This window comes from Tenrec ecaudatus, chromosome 4 (assembly GCF_050624435.1).
Source record: "Tenrec ecaudatus isolate mTenEca1 chromosome 4, mTenEca1.hap1, whole genome shotgun sequence".
Classification (NCBI taxonomy): domain Eukaryota; kingdom Metazoa; phylum Chordata; class Mammalia; order Afrosoricida; family Tenrecidae; genus Tenrec; species Tenrec ecaudatus.
In genome coordinates this window covers 26,873,013-26,897,444 of record NC_134533.1, presented here as the reverse complement: position 1 = coordinate 26,897,444, position 24,432 = coordinate 26,873,013, and the positions used below count along the sequence as shown (strand labels likewise).

The following is a 24,432-nucleotide window of genomic DNA, read 5'->3' as shown; positions in this document are numbered from 1 at the left end:
GTTTTTCTGTCAATCATCCCGCGGCTTGGTGACTTCATTAGGAGGTGCTAAGGAGATAAGTGGCTAGTTGGAGGCAGGACACATGTTCACTCCCTGGGAGACATTGAAGCTGACAAGACACTTCGGAGCCAGAGAAGCCATGTGGAGACCCCTGCCAGCGCTGAGATGCTTGCACCACCACTGGATCCACAAGACTTCCTACCCACTGGTCTGCAATCTTCCTGCATTCAGCCTTATTACATGTGTTTCATGAATCTGAAGAGGACTTTATAGATTGATATTGGACATATGGGCTACTGTCAGACTTCTATGGACTTGATTTGGATTGGTCTGGGATGTTTTCTTAATATTCAATTGCTCTTGTTTGTAAAGCTCATTCTTATACACATGAGTGTGTCTATGAATTTGTTTCTCTAATCTACCCAGACTAACACAAAAAGGAACATATAACAAGGACATCTTGTTTCTACTTCTGAAAATTGCCATCTGCATATGATGTTTAGGATGACAGTGGCCCGCCCACTTGAAACCAGGGGGGGAGCTGACCCAAGGTAATGAGAGAAGAGGATGGAAAGAGCCTGAATCCTTCAAACATTGTTGAGCAACTGAGCAAAACAGACTCCGCTCCTTGTCTCCGTAGAGCTTAATTATGACAGGGGCAAATAGCAAACACATTGAGAAGGTAGCGTTTGCTCAAAGACCCACCAGAAACCAGGAGTGCAGAAGAACATTCCAGGCAGAGGGAATGGGAAGGGCAACAACTCTAAATGTATTTGGAAAGCATTCGAATTTTAAGAACTAGGGCCCACAGTGCCCAGAGCTGGGAGTTCTGAGAAGCTTTCGGTTATGCCAAAGACTTTGGCTCTGACTCTGAGCCAGAGAGAAATCTCGGAGAAGAGATGACATGAACTGACCTATGTTAAAAGAGAAAAGCCCAGTAGAGGCACTAAAGGAAAAACAAGAAAGGTCAAGAGCTAAAAAGCAGTACGAACATACGCTTCCGAGCAATCCACATGTAAGTTCAGAAATGCTAACTATCTTTAAAACCTTGGGTTGGAAGCCATTTTGCTTACCCTAATGCGAATGTGCCCGTGGACTTACAGGCTCAGACACTGCACGTTAGGCCACTGTGAACCAGATCACACTGATGGCAGCCCGTTTGGGGCTTGTTTTTAATGTGAATACAGAGAGCTGACTTGTGGGGTTCATGATGGCGGGCAGCCATTTTGAATTAAAGACACCCTTTCTGAGTGTCTTTAAGCCAAATTTCCCCCCAGTTTTATTGGCATAGCATTCACGTATACAATTCAATAGTTCAATCGCATGAAGAAGAATTGTACAATCATCGCCGCCATCAGTTCTAAGACATTCTGTTTAATCTTAAGCTCATTGTTACTGGCTTCTCGCTTCCCTCCCTCCTCACCTCCCTACCGTACCCCCAAGGGACCACTAATCAATCCAGTGTCTGTCTCTGCAGATACCTATCCTGAATTTCATATACAGAAAACATTGAAAAACAACAACCCGCCCCACTCCCCCAAAAAAGAGGGGGAAAACTAGGAATAACAAAAAGACAAAAACCTCAATCCAAAAGAAAGCAGAAAATACTGAACCTCGAACAAATTTAAGTGGATCGTGAGGAAGATCAAATAACAGGGTGCTAAATGTTAGCCCAGCTGCAGCCACAGGGACCCATGGTGTAAGACAGCCTTCATGCCAACGGGCCTATTCACAGCCAGAACAGGTACTTACCGTTCTTGTTTCTCCTGAGTGATTTAAAAGCTGCACAGGCAGCCACGGTAGGTGATGGTGTGGAAGGACTTGCTGTGAGGCTGGTTGGTTCCATTGTGTCAAAGAGAGGACACGTTGAGTCAACATTCAAAGGCGAGGAGGAGTTGCCCAGAAGCCTGCTCTTTATAATCCTAGGATTGCACATGTAAAACATTCTTTCGCAAAGTGCTGTTGCTTTCCTCTCTCTCTCTCCCTCCTTTTCAAGCAGTGCATCTACACAAGACGCTACCATTTAAATACACTCCCCGGATCCTGTAAGATAGGAAAGGGTAAATTTGCTTGGGGGTTCTGAGGTGGCATTTATTACTAGAGGAGTTTTTCTAAATGTCAAAATGTCGTGCTAGTGTGGAGAAACACTTTGCTTTTCTCAAAATAAATATGTAAATTTATCATACTTCTGAATACAATTTTTCAGTTAATAAAAGAGTTCTTTTTTTCCGCCCTGATGAATCTCAGACTGTGATATGGGCATTGTCCGCCACTTACTGATGGTGAACTCTGCAAGCCACTTATAACACGTGCTGAAACAGCTGTTATACACAGACCGTCCTGTCTGGTTCTCTGATATATAAGCTCACATACAGTTCATTTATTGGTGCACTAAATATAGCTTTATGCCAGACGGGGTATTTTCTAGGTCAATTATTTTCCTCTGATTTCTTCGTGTATTTCTATCTTGGTTCAATACTTTTCATTGAAGTCTAACTTAGAGTCAAGTCTCTTGCCAACCAGCTCTCATTTTAGACAGAAATCCTTGTAGATCAAGAAGGGAGACCGTGCCTATGTGGATTCATGCTGCATAATATGTGATGGGCCCACATTGATTTGGACTCAAGGAACCTTTACATTTGGAAGGCAGATTTTAAAATGAATTCTTTTTGATTTCCAACAAGTTCCAAACAACAAACATTCTCAGCCTGGGAGACCTCTAGACTTTGTTCAGTGAAGTGCGAGCGGGGAAGGAAGGGGACACTAGCCTTTAGGGAGTGTCTCCCAGGGGCCGGCAGGTCTCTCGTGAGCCTCTTTCCCATCCCTTGAGCATCGTCACCTTCATCTTCCTAAGAAGATGTGGAGGCTCAGAAAGGCTGTGTGACTTGCTGAAAGGCATGTATCAAATGAGCATGGAACTGAAATTGGACTTGTGCGGGTCCAATCTCACAGTCTATGATGCCTCTTCAAAGGGAATTGGTGGAAGGCGTTATGCATCACCTCAGGTGAGTTTCGCTCCCACACGGTCTCATGCTTAACTGTTGTCTCCACCTTTAGTCTTTCTGTGGGGAGCAGGACCCTGTGGTCTTGCTTGTGTCACTTGGTGGTTTCTAACTGTGCTTTTTGTGTCAGCTTGTTAACTGCAGTGATTATTAACTGGACCTGCCTCCTAGATTATAGAAAGACTGGCTTCCTTTTATGATGATGGACTTTTTGTTTCAGTGTGTCATACTTTAAAATATCTTACAACACGAAGACTTCTTCCTAAAATTATGAAACATCATATTTAGGGTAAAAAAATTAAAAAATAAAGTAATAAAGCCAGTAGCTTATAAGGGACCTATAATGTTACGATAACATTATGATATGAATCATACTTTTTATTTGTATCTAAAGGTATAAAAATCCATTATTGTGTATGAGTTATGGAAGAAGAAGGTGGTTATAAGACATTCAGCCAGCTCTGTGACTCCATTGGGATTTTTATTGCCAAACCGTTGTGTTGGCTGTAGATCATCTTTACAATCCTGGACTAAATTTCATATCAAAAGTATAAATCTAATGCTCTACGTTTAATTGCCACTTATTAATTTGTGGGTTTCTTTCCCTTTTTCCCTCCTAGGAGAAAAATTCAAAGTGGAAACAAAAACTATTGCTGTTGACTTTGGATCACAAGATATTTATGAGAAAATTAAAGCCGGCTTGGCTGGACTTCAGATTGGCGTTTTAGGTTTGTATCTTTGCCATTCTTTTTGCATTTATTACTTGACTTTTTCCCATGACCTTACATTTCTTTTTTTGACGTTAAGTATTCACTTGATAAAATGACTAGAGAGGAAAAAAGTCTTGTTAATATAATGGATCACTGAATGATATTAACATGTGTACATTTGAATCATTGCAGTTTTTACTTCATATTTTAGGTGAAAACTTACACAGCAATCTTTCTCCTTTGACAATTTTTTTATAATTACATTTTGGGTTTTTAAAAATCATTTTATTAGGGTCTCATACAACTTTTGTCACAATCCATACATACATCAATTGTATAAAGCACATTTGTAGATTCATTGCCCTCATCATTCTCAAAACATCTGCTCTCCACTCTGGCATCAGCTCCTCTATTTTCCTTCTCCCTCCCTACTTCCTCCTCCCTCATGACCCTTGATAATTTATAAATCATTATTTTGTCATATCTTACACTGTCTGACGCCTCCCTTCACCCACTTTTCTGCTGTCCGTTCCCTAGGGAGGAGGTTAAATGTAGATGCCTGTAATCGGTTCCCCCTTTCCACCCCACTCTACCTCCACCCTCCTGGTATCGCCAAAACAACATTTTCGAACATACCTTTAGTAAAATCTCCCCACCCATTACCTCTTACTGTAAAGGAATGGTCTTTTATATGATGTCTAGATAAGGCATTTAAAACAAAAGAAGTTAATCACGTACAATCCCCCACAGTACTCTTGGACTGTGGGGTTAACTCTCACTTTGACATGCCATCTTTTTCTCATCTCTTGCCTGGTCCAGGTCTTGTACTGTCATGCCCAACCTATTTCCCTTCCTTAATCACTGACGGTTTAACGATAAGCAAGAAGGTGCCCAATTTTAATGTAATGTAATGTTCTAGCAGCCAAGAAATCAAGTTATGTATTGCATTGGGCAAATCTGCTGCACATGACCTCACTAAAGGATTCAGGTGCACCTGACCAAAGTCACAGTCCTCAATCACCGCATGTGGATGGGAGAGTTGGAAGACTGAGGAAGAATTGATGCATTTGAATCAGGGTGCTGCTGAAGAGTTTTGAAAATACCATGGACTGCCAGAAGAACAAACAAGTCTCTCTTGGGAGAAATACAGCCGGAATATTCCTTAGAAGTGAGGACGGCGAGACTTCATCTCCTGTGCTTTGGACACGTATCAGGAGAGACCAGTCCCTGGGAAAGCACGTCGTGCTTGCGCTTGGTAAAATAAAGGGTCAGTGAGAAAGAAGAGCATCGAAACTGATGTGCACACTGTTCACAAGAGTGGGGAAGGGACAGGGTAATGTGCCACTCTGCTGTACACAGGGTCGCTGTGAGTTGGAACGGACTATTTGCCACCTGACAATGACAACAGTGTTCTAGCAGGAAGACCATCACTGGGTGTAAACAGTTACCTGTTGGGGACGCATTTTGAGAAGCACAAGTATACCAAGAGGGGAATCGATGCCAAGACACATTATGGTGAAGTGACCTCGCCGGCGGGTGGGACCGAGGAGAAGAATCAGAAATATTTAGGAAATAGAAGAAGCAGGGCTTGTGTGAGAGATGCAAGTGGGGTGAGGAAGGAAGAACTCGTGGAAGACCTCCAAGTGTCTGGCTTGTGCTTCTGGTCAAGAGAGCCATGTCTTATAACACGGGGGACCCACGTGGGAGGGGAAACTTCTACGAAGTTTGGGTTCCTCTTAAGAGAAGCTGTGATGGGAGTGGTTGCAGACAGTGCTTCAGGGTTCAGCAGAGCTGGAGACGAGAGTGTAGGAAAGAGTCATCTATGAGTAATGCCACGCAAGTAAGAAAACGTGAACAGCAGCTCGAGGCCTGAGCTCTTTCGAGTTCCCTTCCCTCTCTTAGCCTGAAGGGAAATCAAAGCCAAACCCACCATCCTCGAGTTGATCTGACTCACAGCAACCTGATGTCTGTATGTGATCAATTTCCAAGACCATGAGGGGCCTTGTGCTTGGCCCAGTGCCCCCTTTTTGGGGGGTGGGAGAGAATTACTCGGTACCCACTTTGGCAATGAAAACTATGGCCCAGAATCCAGGATAAAGTGTAGGTATCTGCTTTTACAATACCCCCTGGATCATGTAGCACCCCTTGGGAGGGAGGGGTGCTACCCATCTTTGGAAGCACTGCAGTACATCTTTATTGGAGCAGACAGCCATATCTGCCTCCCATGGAGCAGATGCAGGTTTAAACTGCCAACCTTGTGGTTAGCAGTTCAACACCTAAAGCATGGAAGAAGGATTTGTTTATTCTGTAGTTCAGTAGAAACACAACACACGCCCCCCACGTAGGCAATTTTATCTTGTTGAGTAGCCACGTGTTTAAAAGGTAGAATGTATGTTATTATTTTATTTAACTCACTGTATTAAAAATATCCATTTATCATTTAATTAATGTTAACATTATGGTGACATATTTTGGGTTTTTTTCTGTACTAAGTCTGCAAATTCTAGTGTGTGTGTTACCCTCGCAGCCAGCCTCAGTTCCGACTGGCCCCATTGGAAGGGCTCAGAGCCACCCGTGCGTGTGGCTGGCAGCGACTCCGTTTTTGGGCATCACAGCTCAATTCTTCAACATCTCTCACTCTCAGCCTGTGTTTAGAGGCCTTTGACGTGGTGCTTCTCCACCACTGAGAATTTGCCACGTCTGCCAATGCTCAGAGACATTTCTGCGTGTCACTGCTTGAGGGAGGGGTGTTGGGGGCATTGCTACTGGTCTCTAGTAAGGGATCCTGCTACCCCCACCCCCACAGAGCCCAGGACAGCCACTCCATAAAGAACGATTGCCTCCGAATGTCAGTAGTGAGGACTGAGGTTGGACAACTCAGCTGTAAGCTTACACTGTAAGGAAACAGTCCTGATTGAATATTTTCTTTTCTTTTTTAATCTTTTTATTGGGGCTCATAAGGCTCTTATCACAGTCTGTACATACATCAATTGAGCAAAGCACCCTTATACATTCGTTGCACTCGTCATTCTCATAATTCACCTTCTACTTGGCTTCCTGTAATCAGCTTGGTTTCCCTTTTTTTCCCCCGTCCCCCTCCCTCCCCGATCCCACCCCTGTTCCTTGATAGTTTATAAATAATTATTATATCTTTGAATATTTTCTAAAACACACTCAGACATAGAGTACACCTCTGTTTTTACTCCTAATTGGATACAAATAAAAATATTTGTAGCGAACATGTTCACCATCCTCCAGAGTTTACAGCAGCACTCTCGTGTACTTCTGTTAACTGGGCTGTAAGCTTGGCTTTCTTCCTCTTCTGTCACAACTCCCCTTCATCCAAGGTGCATCGTTCTTATTGGGAGTTGGTGAATACCTGGCACCACACTATATTGTCTTTTTTAAGGGAGCAATTAAATCACTTTGTTGATATAAATTGTATCTTATTGCTGGGTCCTATCTCCAGTCTAGTGTGATAGAGCTTTCTCTAGTGTGGCTGGAATGCTCTAGAACTTGTCAGGGGTCTGATAGTTATCTGTTCTTTCTTTTAGGATTGCCTTGTGTGCAGCCACTTCATCTTCTTTCTTTCTACACTCTCCTCTCCCTCTCCTCCTTGCTTAAGGCCAGGCTCACCTTCTAATAGCCCCTAAAATAATACTGATTTCTAGTGAGAGTTAGCTGTCCACATGAACTCATAGGAAGGGATTTTTCCTACTTCATGTTGGGTTGCTAACCCCAAGGTGAGCAGTTCTAACCCTCCACCCGCTCCATGGGAGAAAGACAAGGCTTTGCAGTCTCGGAAACCCACAGGGGCATCCCCACCCCCTTGGTAGCATGGAGTTTGGTTTGATTCTTAGTGCTAATGGAACTAGTAATGACAAAGAGAAATAATGCTTCAAGACACACCCTACCTGCTGGAATAGCTGAGCCCCTAAATATGATAAGTGCTTAATAAAATGTTTTCAGAATTACAAAGGAAAACACTCAGGTTCTTTGTCACAAAGGAACATTAACTCTTCAATAATCTCAATGGTGGGGCAGGGGCAGCCATGAATTGTGTGACTTTATACTGAAAGGTCAGCCCAACTTGATGAAACTTAACATGCTTGAAGTTGGTAAAGTTGGATTGTACTGTTACGTAAAATAAGTAAGCAGTACTGTCTCCTTGCAAGCAAATGCCAAGGAACACAGATTGTAGAAAACTGATAAAAACGTCCGCTGTTTAAAGAACACGACATCAGAACTCTTTGAATAAGCAAACAATTGATTAACAAAATATGATTGCTGGAGTGCTTACTCGACACCTCAAGAAAGACTCTCCCATGTGCGTCAAATCAGCTTGGAGGACCTTGCACAATTGATGGTGAAGAGCTGTGCTTCGCCAAGGCCAAAGAGTAGCCTTGGGTTGGAAGCCTCTTGTCTAAGGCAGGGTTCTCTACAGAAGCAAAACCAGGGAAACTTGTATGTATACATACAGATCCCCCCAAAACCCACTGCCACTGGATTGGTTTTGACTTACAGCGATTTTACAGGGCAGAGTATCGTTGGGTTTCAAAACTGTAAATCATGGGATCAGAAAGGCCCATCTTTCTCACCAAGAACAGCTTGTGGGTTCAAACTGCCGACCTTTCGGTTAGTATCCCAACATGTAACCCACGGTACCAGCCGGACTCCTGTAGGTTGTTGTTGCTAGGTGCCATCGAGTTGCCTCTGGCCCACAGTGGTCCTGTGCATAATAGCACAAAACACCGCGCGATCTTGGGCCATCCTCACAAGCCTTCCTTTGCCAGAGCCCATTAATGCAACTACGGTGTCAGTCCGTCTCTCTCTTTCACTGCCTCTCCATTTTACCAGACAATATGATGACCTTCTCCAGAATCTAGTCTCTCCTGACAGTATGTCCAAAGTATATAAGACCAAGTTTTTCTATCCTTGCCTCTCCTCTTAGGGGCACTCTGCCCTACCTTTCCACCCAGATTGGTTTGTTCATTTAGCAGTCCATGGTATTTTCAATATTCTTCTCCAGCATCAATTCAGATACATCGTTTCTTCTATGGTCTTCCTTATTTAATGTCCAACACTTACCTGTCAGTTTGTCTTATTGTAGTGGCTCATGTCTGGCTGTGATGCTGGAAGCTATATCACTGGCATTTCAAATGCCAGCAGGTTTCCCAAAGTGCACAGGTTTCAGCCAAGCTTCCATACTAAGAACAGACAACACAGAAAGATCTGGCTCCCCACCTGAGAGGAAGGAGCCATTAAAACCTTATGCATGTGTATATGTAGAAAGGTTCATATCAAATAAGTGGTTAAGATGGTTGTTGAAGTGGGCAAGTCCAAGTGCATTGGGACAGATACCAGACTGGAGCCTTCTCCTACCTTGAGTCGCTACAAGGGCAGATGAATCCAAGATCAGCCGATAAGATGCCAGGCTGCCAACAGCTCCCAGGATCAAGACTAAAAAGGCACAGAGAACAGATGACAAGCCAAAGCCCAGCATAAAGGAGCAATCTTTTCTACAATGTCCCTTTATGTTGGAATCAGAAAATATCCCCAGGCAAACATTCTTCTAGTTGATTGGCTGCTCATAGCAGCTCTCCTCAGGGAGGTAATTAATTCAGTGAGATCTTATCATGAAAGACTGTGTCTTAACCACTCAACTACTGGAAATGCTGGCGTAGCCAGGTTGACACAAAACCTTAACCGCTATACACGCCATAGTTAATACTCTTTCAGATTCCACTGCAGCCACTCCATCTCTAGGTACAAGTGAGATTCATGCATGTGTGTGTCTTTAAATCGAGTTTGCATGTAAGTTGTAACAGGTATGTAGAGATTTTGTTTGTTTTGTGCAAGAAAAGCATAATATGCAGAGGTAGTTAAAGTTAGTTGATTCCAAAGAATCATTGATAACCCAAGGTGGAATCGACCATTTTTCCCGTATGCCTTTTGTATGTGAATTCCTGTCTCCTCTTGTCTGTGGTGGATTACCATATATACTCGTGTAAACTGGGATTCGGCTTTTACATGGGTCAGTGGTACCCCAGCGAGGTGTAACATCTCGCTGCCCCCACTCCCCTAAGGTAACGGGATGAGCGCCCATTATCTCGCAGGTGATTGCCATTTCTCCGCTGTTCATTCAAAGCCCCACTGACACTGCAGGGCTTTGAATGTTTATTTACTCACATCTAACCAATCAGAGCCATCCTATGACTTGTGTCTTTGAATAAGCCTTTTAAAGACCGTGTGCGAAGGATGTGGCATGAATGGATGTCATCTGGTCAAGCCCGACTAACAAAAGGAGGAAATCTCATGAAGCTTGACACAGAGTTAATAGAAAGTGGGTTCGAGATGCATGGGAAGACATTCCAGAAGACATGGTGCGACGTGCCTTCCAGAAACGTAGTATTAGTAATGCTATGGATGGCAGTGAAGACTGCACTTTGTATGAAAATGACAGCAGTGATGGTGATGACAGCGATCTCAGTGAGGACCGTGTCTATGATGACCTCACACCAGCTGAAGCTCTGCATTGGGATACGGATGATGATGAAGAATCCAGTTTTGAAGGATTTTAACTCTTTATATTTTAGCTTGGTTCCTGATTGAGCTCAGGGAATAGTACTCTTAAGGTATCCTTGTTGATACCTTATTGTTTTTGTTGAACCTATTTTCCACTTACTGTGCTGGTTTACTAATGTTTAATGACTTGTCCTTTTATTTATGTTTTTTATTTAAAGTAAATATTTAAATACATCACCCCACTGATGTCTCAATTTTTAGTAATTTTATTTTCATTTGTTTTGATTATTGAAACTCACCAATAGTTTCTGCATTTTTCCACCCTAGGCTTATACTCGAGTCAATCAGTTTTTCTGGTTTCCAGGTAATAATTAGGTACCTCGGCTTATACTCGGGTCGGCTTCTATTCGAGTATATAGGGCATTTTATAATGAGTGGCCTTTTGTTCTCTTCACCTGAATCCTAATATTTCTGATGTTGTTATCCTTGCCTTTGCAACCATTCTCTTCAATAAATCTTATTGATTATGGGGACAATTTGGAAAGCAATTGTGTTCCCTTTTTCTCCCTAAATGTCAGTATTTCACTGAATTTTTGAAGTTGTAGAATCGTAGAGTGTTGGGAATATTTACCCTAAAAGTTAGTTTGAGCAGAGACAAATAGTTAAAATTTCCTCAACTATGTCTGTTTATTCTTAAAATTTACAAGTGCCGTAGCAAAAGACCCCAGTCGTCTAAGCAATATGGGGAAGTCAAAAAGTATTGCTACAAAATCCTACAAACCTTTAGGAAACAAAAATATCAGAATGTGAAGCTCTTATTCCTTGGCATTCTCCGTCTGGTTCTGTCCACTCTGACGACAGGGTTTCCATCTCTAACCTCCTTGAGGAAGTTTGCACTCATCAATGTAGAGCAGGTCAGACAGCACTTTGAGTACCCTCAAGGAACTCACATTGTTCTCCTTCTAAGTACTCTTTGAGTTTGGGGACACGTATGTCATGGTGAGAACTTGTCTGCAGCCCTCCACTGATCACACAGACGTGTTAAGCATATATGCACATATATGTATATGTATATTTATTTATTTAATAGACCCGTGAGTGTATGAACTGGAATCCTAGAGCAATACTTATTTTTTTTTTAACTGAGCTTCATCAGCAAGAAGACCAGTTAACTTCTGCATGGCAAACTTTTATGAAATTCGGTTGGGATCTAGAAATGCTCCCCCAGAATATCAAAAGGAGGGGGCAGTGTCTGTAGGCCTGCTTCTTCAGAGGGTTAGGAGCTCTGTTAGTAAGAAGTTACTCAAGTGTATGTCCTCTGAAAGGACCAGTGCCCTCTCTCATTTATATCTGAATAGGATAAGATAAGATAGGCTGGAGGAACAGTGTGGAGGAGAAAGCAACGGGACTGATGGTGCCAGGGGAACATGGGAGAGGGGGATGTGGGGGGAAGGAGGTGGTGTTGACCAACCCAGGGACAGGGGAGCAACAGTGATCCAAAATTAGTGGCTAGGAGGGTGTGAGAGGCCTGACAGGGCAAGGTAACCAAGGGCAAGGTAACCAAGAGAAATTACTGAAACCCAAATGAAGGCTGAGCATGATAGTGGGACAAGAGGAAAGTAAAAGGAAGTAGAGGAAAGAACTAGGAGGCAAAGGGTATTTATACAGGTCTAAATACAGGCATGTACATATATAAATATATTTATGTAGGATGGTGTGGAAACACATCTACATGCATATATTTGTAAGTTTAGTATTAAGGCCAGCAGATGGACATTGAACCTCCACTAAAGTACTTACTCAATGCAAGAACACTTTGTTCTATTAAATTGGCATTCCATGATGTACACCTTCCTGACACGATCACTGAAGACAAATGTGTGCATAAACAAATGTGATGAAGAAAGCTGATGGTGCCCGGCTATCAAAAGATGTAGCATCTGGGGTCTTAAAGGCCTGAAGATAAACAAATGATCATCTAGCTCAGAAGCAACAAAGCCCACATGGAAGAAGCACACCAGCCTGTATGACCACAAGGTGTCGAAAGCAAGTATCAGGCATCAAAGAACAAAAAATCATATTGTAAATGAAGGTGAGTACAGAGTGGAGACCCAAAGCCCATCTGCAGGCAACTGGACGCCCCGTTACTGAAGGGTTGCGGGGAGGAGACGAGCCAGTCAGGGTACAGGGTAGCAACAATGAAACATTCAACTTTCCTCTTGTTCTTAAATGCTTCCTCCCCCCACTATCATGATCCCAATTCTACCTTACAAATCTGACTAGACCAGAAGATGTACAATGGTATAGATAGGAACTGGAAACACAGGGAATCCAGGACAGATGACCCCTTCAGGACCAGTGGTGACAGTGGTGATACCTGGAGGGTGGAGGGAAAGGTATGGTAGGAAGGGGGAACCAATAACAAGGATCTACATATAACCTCCTCCCTGGGGAATAGACAACAGAAAAGTGGGTGAAGGGAGATGTCGGACAGTGTATGATATGACAAAACAGTAATAATTTATGAATTATGAAGGGTTCATGAAGGAGGGGGAAGCAGGGAGGGAGGGGGAAAATGACCTGATATTAAGGGCTCAAGTAGAAAGCAAATGTTTTGAGAAAGATGATGGCAACAAATGTAAAATGTGCTTGACACAATGGATGGATGTATAGATTGTGATAAGAGTTGTACGAGCTCCCAATAAGATGCTTTTTTTTAAAGTTAGTTGAGAGGGCACCAGAGAGAAACATCAAAAGTTTGGAAATATTCTGTCTGGTTTAGAACCCAGGTGGAAAATGTAAACCTGAGCAGTGTCTGTTAGGTTAATGATAGAGGAAAAAATAGGGAGCCCTGGTGGCGTCATCAGGTACATGTTAGACTGGTATCCAAAAGGTGGGGTTCACAGTCACCAGCAACTCTGCTGACCAAAGTTGAGGATACCGACTCCATAAAGATTCACAGCCTCAGACTCGTCCCCAACAAGTCATTTCAGACTCATAGCAACCCTAAAGGACAGAGTAGAATTGCCCCTTTGGGTCACTAAGACGTAAGAATTTGTGGTAGTAAACAGCCTCATCTTTCTCCTGTGGAGCAGCTGGTGGATTTGAACCTCAGATCTTGTGTTTAGCACTTCGGTGCATAGCCCACCACACTGCCAAGGTGAAACCACTGAGAATTGACTCAGTGGCAGTGCTTTTGGATGGGAAAGAGTTGTGGGAACAGACAGGATGGTAGTTGGGGAGGGAAATTTTCTCTTTTTATACCAGAATGTTATTTGGGGCGTCTTTTAGTTATTTACAACACTTTAAGAACTTCTTTATTAATGAATTGATTGAGTGTATCAATCATATTCATTCATAGATTTCAAAACTTATTTATCATCCCTCTGGCGAATAAAAACTTTTGTGCTGTAGCCCATAATCCAGTGGCAAAGGTGCAGATTTCTGCTTTTGCTGCCCCTTTTAGATAAGGAGCTATGGTGTGTATTGGGTGAGGCGTTGGGCTGCCAACCTGAGGTTAGCAGTTTGAAACCACCAACCACTCCTCAGGAGAAAGATAAGGCTCTCTATCCCCTAAAAGAATTGCAGTATTGGGAACCCACATGGGCAGTCACCCACTGATCTGTAGTCTCACTCCAGTTGGAACTGACTCCATGACTGTGCATTTGTTTTGTTCACTGTCCCAGCACCCATTAGGGGGCGGTATTGGCCACTCTGGGAAACACTGTCATAATGCATCTAAGGGTCTAGGGATGTCATAGTAAATAGAAGAGTCATTGCTCTTTCTTTCATAGATGACAGCCACTGAGCAAGTACTTGAGGGTGTCTTGAATATGTGACTCAGGACCCTACAAATATCAGCGGTTGTTTCCCTAAAGAACTGAGACTTAAGCTGAGATCTGACGGCTGATTAAGATTGTGGGACGCGGTCCATAGAACAACCTTGAGAGGACTACACTTGGCACATTGGAGGAACTGACAGAGACCTGGAAGTCTGGAGCATGGGCTGCCAAGGGGGCAGTGGCAAGAGAGGGGGCGGGGGGGTGGGATGAAGCAAGGTCAGATCCTGACAGTCTTAGAAGACAGGTTAACCAATTGCTGCTTGATTAGAAGAACCGTGGAAAGCCACTGGAGAGTTTCAGGTGGTGTGCTGGTGTCAAACTAGAATCTTTCAAAGATCCTCTGACTCCCAAGTGAGGGGGCAGGAGTCGACGAATCGATGCAGGAAGATCAGTAGAGTGATTGCTACAAGGGAACAGAAAGTGGTGACGGCTTATCTCTAGAGGGGAGGGGTAAAAGTAGCCTGACTAGAGGGCTGGTAAGGAAATACAGGCAGAAGTGGGTTCTGAGGGAAGGGCAGAACGAATAAAGAATAATCATTGGTTTGGGGTTTCTTTTTGGTTGGTTGGTTGGTTTTTAAGTCATTGTTGCCAGCATTCCGTTGAGCATTTTCAACACCCATTGAGACACTGTAGTCAGCGTACCAAGACATGTATATCCCAGAATCTCAGCTAACCGTCCACAACCTATGAGATAGATCACATCGCTGGCCTCATCATGCAGAGGAGAAACGGATTTAGGGGAAATGCATTCTCCAGGGTCCCCACCACAGTCACCACTCCCATTATGGTCCAAATGGTACTGAGCAGACTTGTCCTCCAGGAGATTTTCATGGCGGTGGCCTTGTGGAAGCAGATGACCAGGTCTTTCTTTGAGGCACCTCAGGGTGTATTTGAACTGACAGCCTCTAGGTTAGTAGTGTAGCACTTTTCCCATGTCACAACCCAGGAACTCCTCTGGACTCACCAATTACATGTAGTAGTAATGAACAACTTCTAGGCCTGACTTGACAATTAGCTGCTAAGGCAGGAAGCTTTGGATCTGGAGCAAATTCTTTAGAGCAACGGGATTTCCCTGTGTGGTCAGTAAGCTTGAGAAGGCTGTGATATGCTACCCTGTTTCCCTGAAAGTAAGACATACACCGAAAATAAGACCTACTTACAGTTTTGCCTCTCACTGAAGTAGAAGGTATCTCCCCCAAAATAAGGCCCCCCCCCAAAGCTACCGTAACTCTGGACTGTAGTGGTGGGCGCTGCAGCGCAGCTGGAGCAGACAGGGAGTGTGAGGCCTCTTGTAATAAAACGAAACAATAAACAATAAATGTGTACCGTATTCTTCTTCATGGAAAAATAAGACATCCCCTGAAAATAAGACCTAGCGCATCTTTGGGAGCAAAAATTAATATAAGACTGTCTTATTTTGGGGGATACAGGGTGGCAGTTAGTTGGATCTCTTGGCAAGCAATGCCTTCCTGTGCCTGAAGGGGGCCTCGTTGCTGTTGAATGAATTAGGAGAAGCCTGGCACAAATAGTCATTCACAGAAAGCAGGGTAGTTACATGGGTTATTTTTTCTGCTCTTTTTAAAAGTCGGAGAGTTACTGGGAACATTATCAGACTAAATGTAATGCCTTATCGTTCCACTAGATGTGCTGACTGAGATTGGGTTTCTAAAATGAGCATACGACTTTTAAAATTTAAATGTATTTCTGCTTACTCGTGAACCACTAATGGTATTAATGAAGGCAGAACCTTCAACTTAAAAACTGAGTGATTAGCTGTGATTTCAGACAGGTAAATAGAGCTGTAATTCATGCGATTGCTATCCATTCTTCCCATTCCTATGATCTACCTACCAACCACCCGTCCTTCCCAGTGTGTGTGTGTGTGTGTGTGTGTGTGCGTGCGTGCGTGTGCGTGTGTGTGTGTGTATGTGAGATCTTATTGGACTTTGTAATGAGGCCCCCAGCGCAATTCATAATTAACAGAATGGGAATGAAGTGCTCTATTGTGTTGCTTCTGACTCCATCTTAATTTCCCATTTCTGATGAAAGGCACTGCAAATTTAAAGCCTTGTAAACTCTCTTTTATTTAGAAATTGCTTCTCACAAGTGTATGAAAACTGTAAAGTTGGCAAAATGTTTTTACATAGTGTTCCAAATATCATCTGTCAGGGTATGAACATGTGCTAGCTCCAGCAATATGTTAAATAAGGCAACGACGGAGTTTTTCCTCGCCTCCCTCCCCAAACTCGCTCTAGCCGGGGAGACCAGACGGACTTACAGGAAAGGAGGAGGGTCGAGGAGCTATCAGGATGAGGTGAACTCACATAAACTTGTCTCCTGGGCAACTGCTGCCCTGGCCTCTGCGTTTCAGAGGTTTCTCTACATCGGTGGCAGCCGTAGACCATCACAGCAGCTCCGTCCACGTCATCTTAGAACCGTGCCTGGCTCACAGTTAGGAGTTCGGGAAGAAGTCCTTGAATCCCTGATGACCAGACAATATTGACATGGATTCTTCCTGCCCCATTTACCAGCTCCTTACTATGTCCTAGGTGTTAGGTTACCAATCTCCTGCATCTCATCTCATCTTATCTTGGCTCTTAAATTATTATCCTTCGCTTCTTTGCAAGGAGGAATTGGGAGATCTGCCCAGGTGAAGTCCTCTCACTTGCCTAAACCCTGGGTCTGTTGGACTCTGGGCTTCATACTCTCTGATGTCAAAAGCGTGAGATAGAAGGGCATAGTTACAATCGTATTACACAGTGTTAGTGAAGTCTGCCTTGTAAAACTTCCCTTTCTTTTGATTTATACTGAGATGGTAGGCCGCCCTTCCCCCCTCCCCCCATGTTTTTATTAACGAACTCTGATAAGCTTTCCATTTCTCTCATTTTTGAGTGCTGGAACTGGATTGGGACATGGAAGAGATCTGTAAACATAGCATTTTCTAATCTGATATAATGAGAAGAAAGTCGAGGCCAAGAAGACTGGTACTATTGGATGCACACTGGGAAGCCCATGCACGCGGCCTGTCTTTATAAGCCACCTTCATTGTGCTGGTGTTTGGTGGATCTGGAGCAGGGAGGAGGTGGGAGTGGAGCTGTGGTTAGCTGTAGGTTACTGTGGTGTCGCCAGTGAGTTTTATTTTCTGGCAATTTATCGTTCCTTGCGTCTCCTTCATGCCCAGCCCAGATAGCAACAATCTAATTCTCTAATGACATTATTATCTCTTGAGCAGCTGGTTTTGATAGTGGGCCCTCCATCCAGTGAGGTCAGCCATCACAGCTAATGAGTTTAGGAGAAACAGAGATCTTGAGCTACATGTGTTTGTTTTGTTTTAGGTATGAGATATGGAAGTGATGTTTTTCAAATCATGTGTGATATAATTCAGGATGCCTATAATACTCGGACTGACTCTGTGGCTCTTCTGGGCCTTTCAAATAGACCACTGATGTCTAAAGTTCGGACAAGGGACCCGCAGAGCTGGAGCTGCTAAGCACAACTCACAGCTCGCCCTTCCCTGCAGGGCCAACCCTGTGAAAGTGGCCTCTGCTGGCCATGACCATTCCTCTGCACCCACCAGGTCTTGTTCTGGATCCCCGGTGGTGCTGCGGGATAAGCACTGGGCTGTGAACCACACAGGCAGCACTTCAGACTGACCAGCCACTCCTCCACAGACTTACATCTGTGAGTTGGCATTGGGTCCCTGTTCTCTGTCCATCTGCACCCCCACCCCCTCCACCCCCCCATCCTGGCTTTCCGCCTGCCCCCCTCTTGTTGAGCTTTTCTCCATCATGGAGTTCCCACGAGAAGCTGCTGGGAAAGGGCTTCTTCCCGTTCCAAGTCCTGCGTCATCGATTGGGATCGTGATGGGAACTCTGAGGGCACCTAGACCTCCTTGATTTCTGGAAAGAAGAGGACATGCTGGTTACATGAGTGACAGGTCATGAAATTTAAAAAATAATTAACTGTCTCTGGTGTCAAGTTTGAAGAACTCAAGAAAACACCACCACACAGGTTTTTCACGATGACCACTTACAGGGATTATTGCAGATCTACACGATGCTGTCACAACGGGTGTCACTGTTGGGCGTGGTGAGCATTGTAATAGAGATTGTGCATCACAGGCACCCACTCGCCCGGAGATTGTTAGAAAACTGTTTTGTCCTTCACTCTTGCCCCAAGCCTGCTTTCCTTCTCTTGCACTTGCCAGAAAGCCTTCTGCCTGTCATTTGGTTCTTACCCACTGCCACCAAGTTGAACCCAACTCTTAGTGACCCTCTCTAGGTTTCTGAGGCCGTCAGTCTTAAGGAGCATAGAGCCTCCACCTCTCCTGCCCCGCTGCTGGAGGTTTAAAAGGCCCACTATGTGGATCACAAGTTCAGTGCTTCCCAGAGAGCCCACTGGGACTCCTTTCATGGTTACTGCTGCCACCTAATGTCTCCGCATAAAAGTGCAAGGGATTTACCTTTTCCAAACGATTTGCACCATACCCACTGCCGTTAATGGAACTAGCTATTTGAGAGCAACAGTTGTTTTTTTCTGTACTTATAGCACTCTCAAGAGATGGCTTAACAGTAGCAGGCATTCCACAAGCAGAAATATGGACCGCATTGGGCAGAAGAGATTCTTAAGAGTCCAAGAAAGAACACAAGGGACTTAGGGATCCTCAACTGGGTGCAGTCAAATTGCCAGGATGCCCTTGGCATGTACTTGTACTCTTAAAGCTGAACTTGCTGTTCTGAAAGCTCTCTTCTAGGATTGACTCCCCCACCCCCATGCAACTGTGGTTATAAAAAGCAAACTCCTTGTGTATGATCCTTTTTGCTTTTTGTTTTGTTTTGAGCAGAAGTCCTCAGTGTTGAACGTGCTTTCTAATAGAGGTATGTTAAGTAGGTGTTTGTGTGAATGGATCTTTCAGAGCATGAAAGTTCAGTCTTATGAGGGTAAGTACATGCCAAGGTCCTGCTGGCGATCTGCCTTCGCTCAGATTACGACCCTTAAATCCCTGTGTTCTTTCTAGGACTCTTTGGCAGTGAGTAGCTTTGATGGAGATAGATCTGAAAATGTCTTATCAGTAACGGCCCTCCCCAGAACAACACTCCTTGTCTTGGAGAATATTTGAGGATCCCGGTGTCAACCAGGCTGCTCACAAAGACCCCCCAGTCTTTCTTTTAAACCCCCATCTGGATCTGTAAAGACTTAGAATGACACTGTCCTCTTTGTTCCAGCATTTTGAAAAAGAGTATTCTCACTGCCATGGGTTAGACAGCTGAAGCTAGGAAGTGTTATCCTCCACTGGCTTTGTAAAGAATATTTTGCATCTTAGCAGATATTTAAGGTGTTGCTATTTCTCCCAGCCAGGCCATAAATAAATTATTCATTTAAAATTCTGTAGATGGCTGGAGCAAAGTCAAGGGAACATACGCTTGACCTTCAACTAGGTTGGCACAACTCTTAATAGATCTTTTCTAGAATCGTTTCCTAGGACCCCTGGTGGGTGGAGAATCTCTTGAAGAGGGTAAAAATGGACTCAGACCCGCTCTTATTAATTGGGTTTAGATACTGGCCCTATTCAGATGGGCATGAATCTTAATTAAACACCGCTTGCTTTGCTATTATCCTTTGCCTGCAGATTTCCAGACAGGTTTCAGTGATCTCGTTCAAGTCATCCTGACCGAATTTTGCAAGTAAAATCTTGCGCATCACAGCCTCAAGTGACTGGCTTACTTACACCTAAATATAGACCTCTGTTGAGGTCCTTTGAGCCTACTCTTTTTGTTAACCTATTGAAAGAGTTACTATTACTACTATTGAGTGTTTCTGGTGTCATTCCTTATAAGCTTTTGCCAAATGATTGAAATTTCATTGTCTTTTTCTACTGCAAAGAATGGCGTTTCATTAGACACTGCCATCGGGTTTCTGTTTATAAGCCCACTATTACTGGTTTTTTCTGAAGTGCATACTGGATGAAGGCATCGGAAGGCTTTAACTCAGGGGTGAGGAGCCCAGGCCCTGATGGAAATCCTCAGAGCCTGAATCCCAGCCTTACTTTGTTCTTCGCCCTTGAAACAAAGTATTTTCACCTCTGTAGATTTCCAGTTTCATAATTTATAGGAAAAAGATAGTCATAGGAAATATCTAATAGGGTTGTTAGGATGATCAAAGGGCTGTGAGTATTTACAGTCGTCTCTGGCATTTTAAAAAGCCATGGGTAAGGGTTAGCCTCATGACTACAGTCTGTAAATCCTCAGAACAGCCCCAGAGGACAGAGTGGCCCTGCCCCGTGTGGTTTCCGAGGGGTATACATCTTCATGGAGTCAGACAGCCTTCTCTGCCTTTGGGGCAGCTGGTGGAGTCGAACTACTGACCTTGCGGTTCGCAGCCTAACTCATAACCCCTCCAAATGGAATGGAGAACATCATGAATAAGCCCACTGTCATTTATTAGTGTATATGTAGATGGACGACTTACATGGATGCTAGAAGCCCCAGATCACCCTTTGTTGTTCTGAATCCACCAAGATTACCCAGTAGCTGATTATTTACTTAGCTCACATAAATGCTAAGCTACTTTTATTGTTTTTTTGTTTCCTGAAAATGTTCCTCATTCAGTCTGTCTTTGTCTTTCTGGACCAAGGGAATCTGAGCACTCATCATGTACCTAATGACACTCGCACATATTCATATCTGTTTAATTTTCTGGCATGCCGTCCTTGGGGAGTGGGGTGGGCGGAGCCTAGGCAAATTAAGACCACCCTCTTTCTGTGCCTTCTGGGCTTGGGAGGGGTTGCAGGTTTCAGAGACCTGTTCGCCGGGCCTGGCCTGCCCTCCCGGCCTCCACAAAGAGCATTCTGCCCTCCACTGGCTGAGGTCTGGCTCTCTAGGAATCGGCTTCGGTGGCATTCTTTCGGTTCACTGGCTCCCTCTTTCGACTAGGTGATATGTTCCACGATGCCAGAAACGGTCTCTTTTTTACCGGTGTTTCTAGTTCCCAACACTAGTTCTTGCTCACAAACAAATCAACAAAATCACGGAGGCCCCATCGGCCAGAGAGCCACCCCACAGGGCTTCCCTGAAGAAGCAGACTGCCTCTTCTTTGTCTCTCTGAGTGGCCGGTGGGTTTGAACACGTCAGTGAGCACCCAGAGCTTAACGACTGCACCCCGGGGCTGCCTGAGCACTCGCCCATTGGGTACGACGAGTGTTGTCCAGGGAACGAGTGAGCTTCACGTAGAGATGCAGCGGCAGAGATGTATACCTTTGGTGACTTATCCCACCTTCCCAACGTGATAACGAGAACGCACGTTGTAGTCTCTTAATTCCAGGGCTCTTTCTGGTGTGTTATGAGAATTTCCAGCCGCTCTGCAGAGAAAGATGTGGCAGTCTATTTCCTTAACGGCGTACAGCCGTGGAACCCTGTCGAGAACAGCGGTTCTCATCCTGTGAGTCAAATGACCCTTTCACCGGGGTCACCTTAGATCATCAGAAAAACACATATTTCTGATGGTCTCAGGAACCAAGACACCATTCCTCTGTCCATCTCCAGGTGGGTCCGCCCACATGCAGATACTCCCACCTAAGAGTACCCAGCATGAAGACTGTTACCCATGCTACACCATGCTTCAAGACAAAATTTCATTTATTGTCTGTCATTAGAAATAAACATTTCATAATATTTAATGACATATTGTTTTGTGATTAATCACTATGCTTTAATTATGTTCAACTTATAACATTCCATCCTGCATATCAGATATTTACATTACAATTCATAAGAGTAGCAACAGTGATGAAGTAGCAATGAACATAATTTTATGGTTGGGGTCACCACAACATGAGGAACTGTATGACAGGGTCGCAGGATTAGGAAGGTGGAGAACCACTGCTATAGGAGATCACTCTGAGTTAGAATCGCGGCAGTGGGTTTTTGGTTTAGAGAGGGCATTGTGGAATACCTGCCAAAAACTGTACTCATAAAGCCGAATACACATATTCTAAGGAGCTGTGGAAATTGAAGATCTGAGACCTTTTGTCAGGGGTTGGGAAGGGGGCACGGTGGTCGGGGCGGGCGGACAGGAAGTCTTTAATGAAGGAGGTGACTTTAGAACTGGACTGAGTGTGTGGTAAGCGGTGGGAAAGGTTACTCCAGCCAGCCACCAACAGTGTTTTACGTGATTGCGTACTTCCTGTTGGCCTTGATGGCTTTCATCAGTTGTGGGCGTGCATCTTTAAAACGTGCTACGGACCTTATCTCGTTTCAGTGAACAACGTGGGAATGTCGTACGAGTATCCTGAATACTTTTTGGATATCCCTGACTTGGACAACGTAAGTGTTTCTTTGCATATTTTGCTGACAAAAACTCTGCATGCAACCTTCAGTGAGGCTCGTGGTGTGTAGCCTCTGAGCCCGTGAGCACCAGACCTTCTGCCCCTGGCTCTTCTGTTGACTGCCAACGTTATCCTGGGAAGGGGTGAAATGAGAAAGTCTTGCAGCCCCATTTGCACAGTGCCAGGTTCACTCACCACTCTAGTCATATTGACTTGGATCCCCCAAACAGCTCTGTTGTCAGTATTCGGATCCTGAGAGTCAATTTAAAAATCATAAATATGTTACTCTAGCAGGTGAACTAACTACCAAACTATCTTCTTTCAATAAAAACTAGAAAAGTCTATTTTTGAAGGACCGTACATTTTGAAAGAATTGGGAAAAATCTTAACATTCAGTGTTTGCCATATTTGAAGAGTGGAAATAGGGAAATTGTGGAGTTCGTCTTTATGGCATAAAATGAAGAATTAATTACCATTCAGTAATATGGGAAACATTTTGACACATTCTCAGGCTCAAAAAGTGGCCGACTAAATCAGCCTAAATAACACATAAAAGCTAAAGTACCACCAATAAACAGTGTTGACACAGTGCAAAGCTACGGTGGCCAAGAGGCTGAGTATAGTTGTAGGGAAGGACCGGTGAGGCCGATCTTGCTGCTCAGTGTGAGCGCGGCCTCTTGAGCAACATGTGTTGGAAAGCAAATGCCCACTGTTTGCTTTTTTGTGAAAGCAAAAATCCCCTTTGGACTTCTATTGCCCAAAACAGACACTGACGTGGGCCTTTGGTCAAAGCAAAGTGGCAGAGAGTGAACTTTCAAAAAGCGGAGGCCGCCTGTACTGCTGGGAGAAAGGGGCTCTCGCTCCCTTGAAGAGTTGCAGCCTCAGAAACCCACAGGGGGAAGTTCTACTCTGTCTGACAAGGTCACCCTAAGTCAGAATCGACTCCAAGGGAGGGAGTTTGGTTTTTTTTTTTGAGTCTGTAAATAGTCTATAGAGTAAATCTGCACCCCAACTTCCCAAGGCCCTGGTAGTGTCTGCAGAAACCATCGGTGTGTTCCTAGGCTAAGTGTTTGTCTAATGTGGGCACTTCTGTTACCAAATGTATATACAGTGACTGTGAAGTTCCCTGCCGGAAACTAGCAAGCTCCTCAGCCTTGTGGTTTGTAAGGAACCATGATAAGCTGAGCTCTGTAGACCGCAGCAAAGAGTGAAGCCACAGTTTTACTAAAGGATTGGATTGCCTCACAAGAAGTGAAGCGGTCCTTCCCGCAAGTTAAGGACTCAAGAGCTAAGGATATGCTTCTAGTTTTTAAAGGCATGCTCAAAGGGAGACAGGGTCGCAGCTCTGCAGATGGTCAGGCAACGTTGACCTTAGTTGCTCGGTCCATCCTTACATCCCTTGCGTAGATCTTTCAGATGTATCTCAGCTCCAGCTCAGCATGCTTTGGATGCAACTGGGGCCTCAACAAGATGGGTTGGCACTGGCTGTTCCTATGGGCGCAGGCATAGGGACAATTGTGAGCATGGCCCAGGGCTGGGCAGTGTTGCACTTGCTGTACACAGGGTCACGAAGGGTCAGAACCTGCTTGATGGCAGCTTACAACAACACCACGGACCTGTAGCAGGCTATTCCCAAGGGCCTGCCTTCAAGGTTAAGATGTTCACCAAACCTGTTCACACAGGCCCTTTTGTCCAGCCCCTGTGAGCAGGCGAAAAATCTCTGTTCAGTTACCACATTGTTCCCTTCTTTTTTTCTGTAGATCATCAAGAAACTGATAAATATTAATGTTACTTCTGTTTGTAAGGTAAGCAGCCTCTCTATGTCACTGTTTGCAATCCTAAAACCCTTTCTTTTTAAACCTCAGTGTGTTCACTTGTGTCAGCTATTGTTCTCATTCTGATATGTTGTTACCTGTTTGTGTTAGTCTGGGTAGACTAGAGAAACAAATTTATAAACACACATACGTGTATAAGAAAGAGGTTTATATACAAGAGCAGTTGAATATTGAGAAAACAGCCCAGCCCAGTCC

General features: G+C 44.2%; 1 protein-coding gene across 1 annotated transcript in view; it reads left to right on the top strand.

Moving 5' to 3' along the window:
* Nucleotides 1–24,432, top strand: part of HSD17B12 (hydroxysteroid 17-beta dehydrogenase 12) — a 176,529-nt gene that overhangs the window by 102,733 nt on the left and 49,364 nt on the right. The window contains exons 4-6 of the mRNA XM_075545856.1: nucleotides 3,623–3,730; nucleotides 22,336–22,400; nucleotides 24,163–24,207. Of these exons, the coding sequence (XP_075401971.1) occupies nucleotides 3,623–3,730; nucleotides 22,336–22,400; nucleotides 24,163–24,207 (218 nt within the window). The remainder of the gene's footprint in view (nucleotides 1–3,622; nucleotides 3,731–22,335; nucleotides 22,401–24,162; nucleotides 24,208–24,432) is intronic.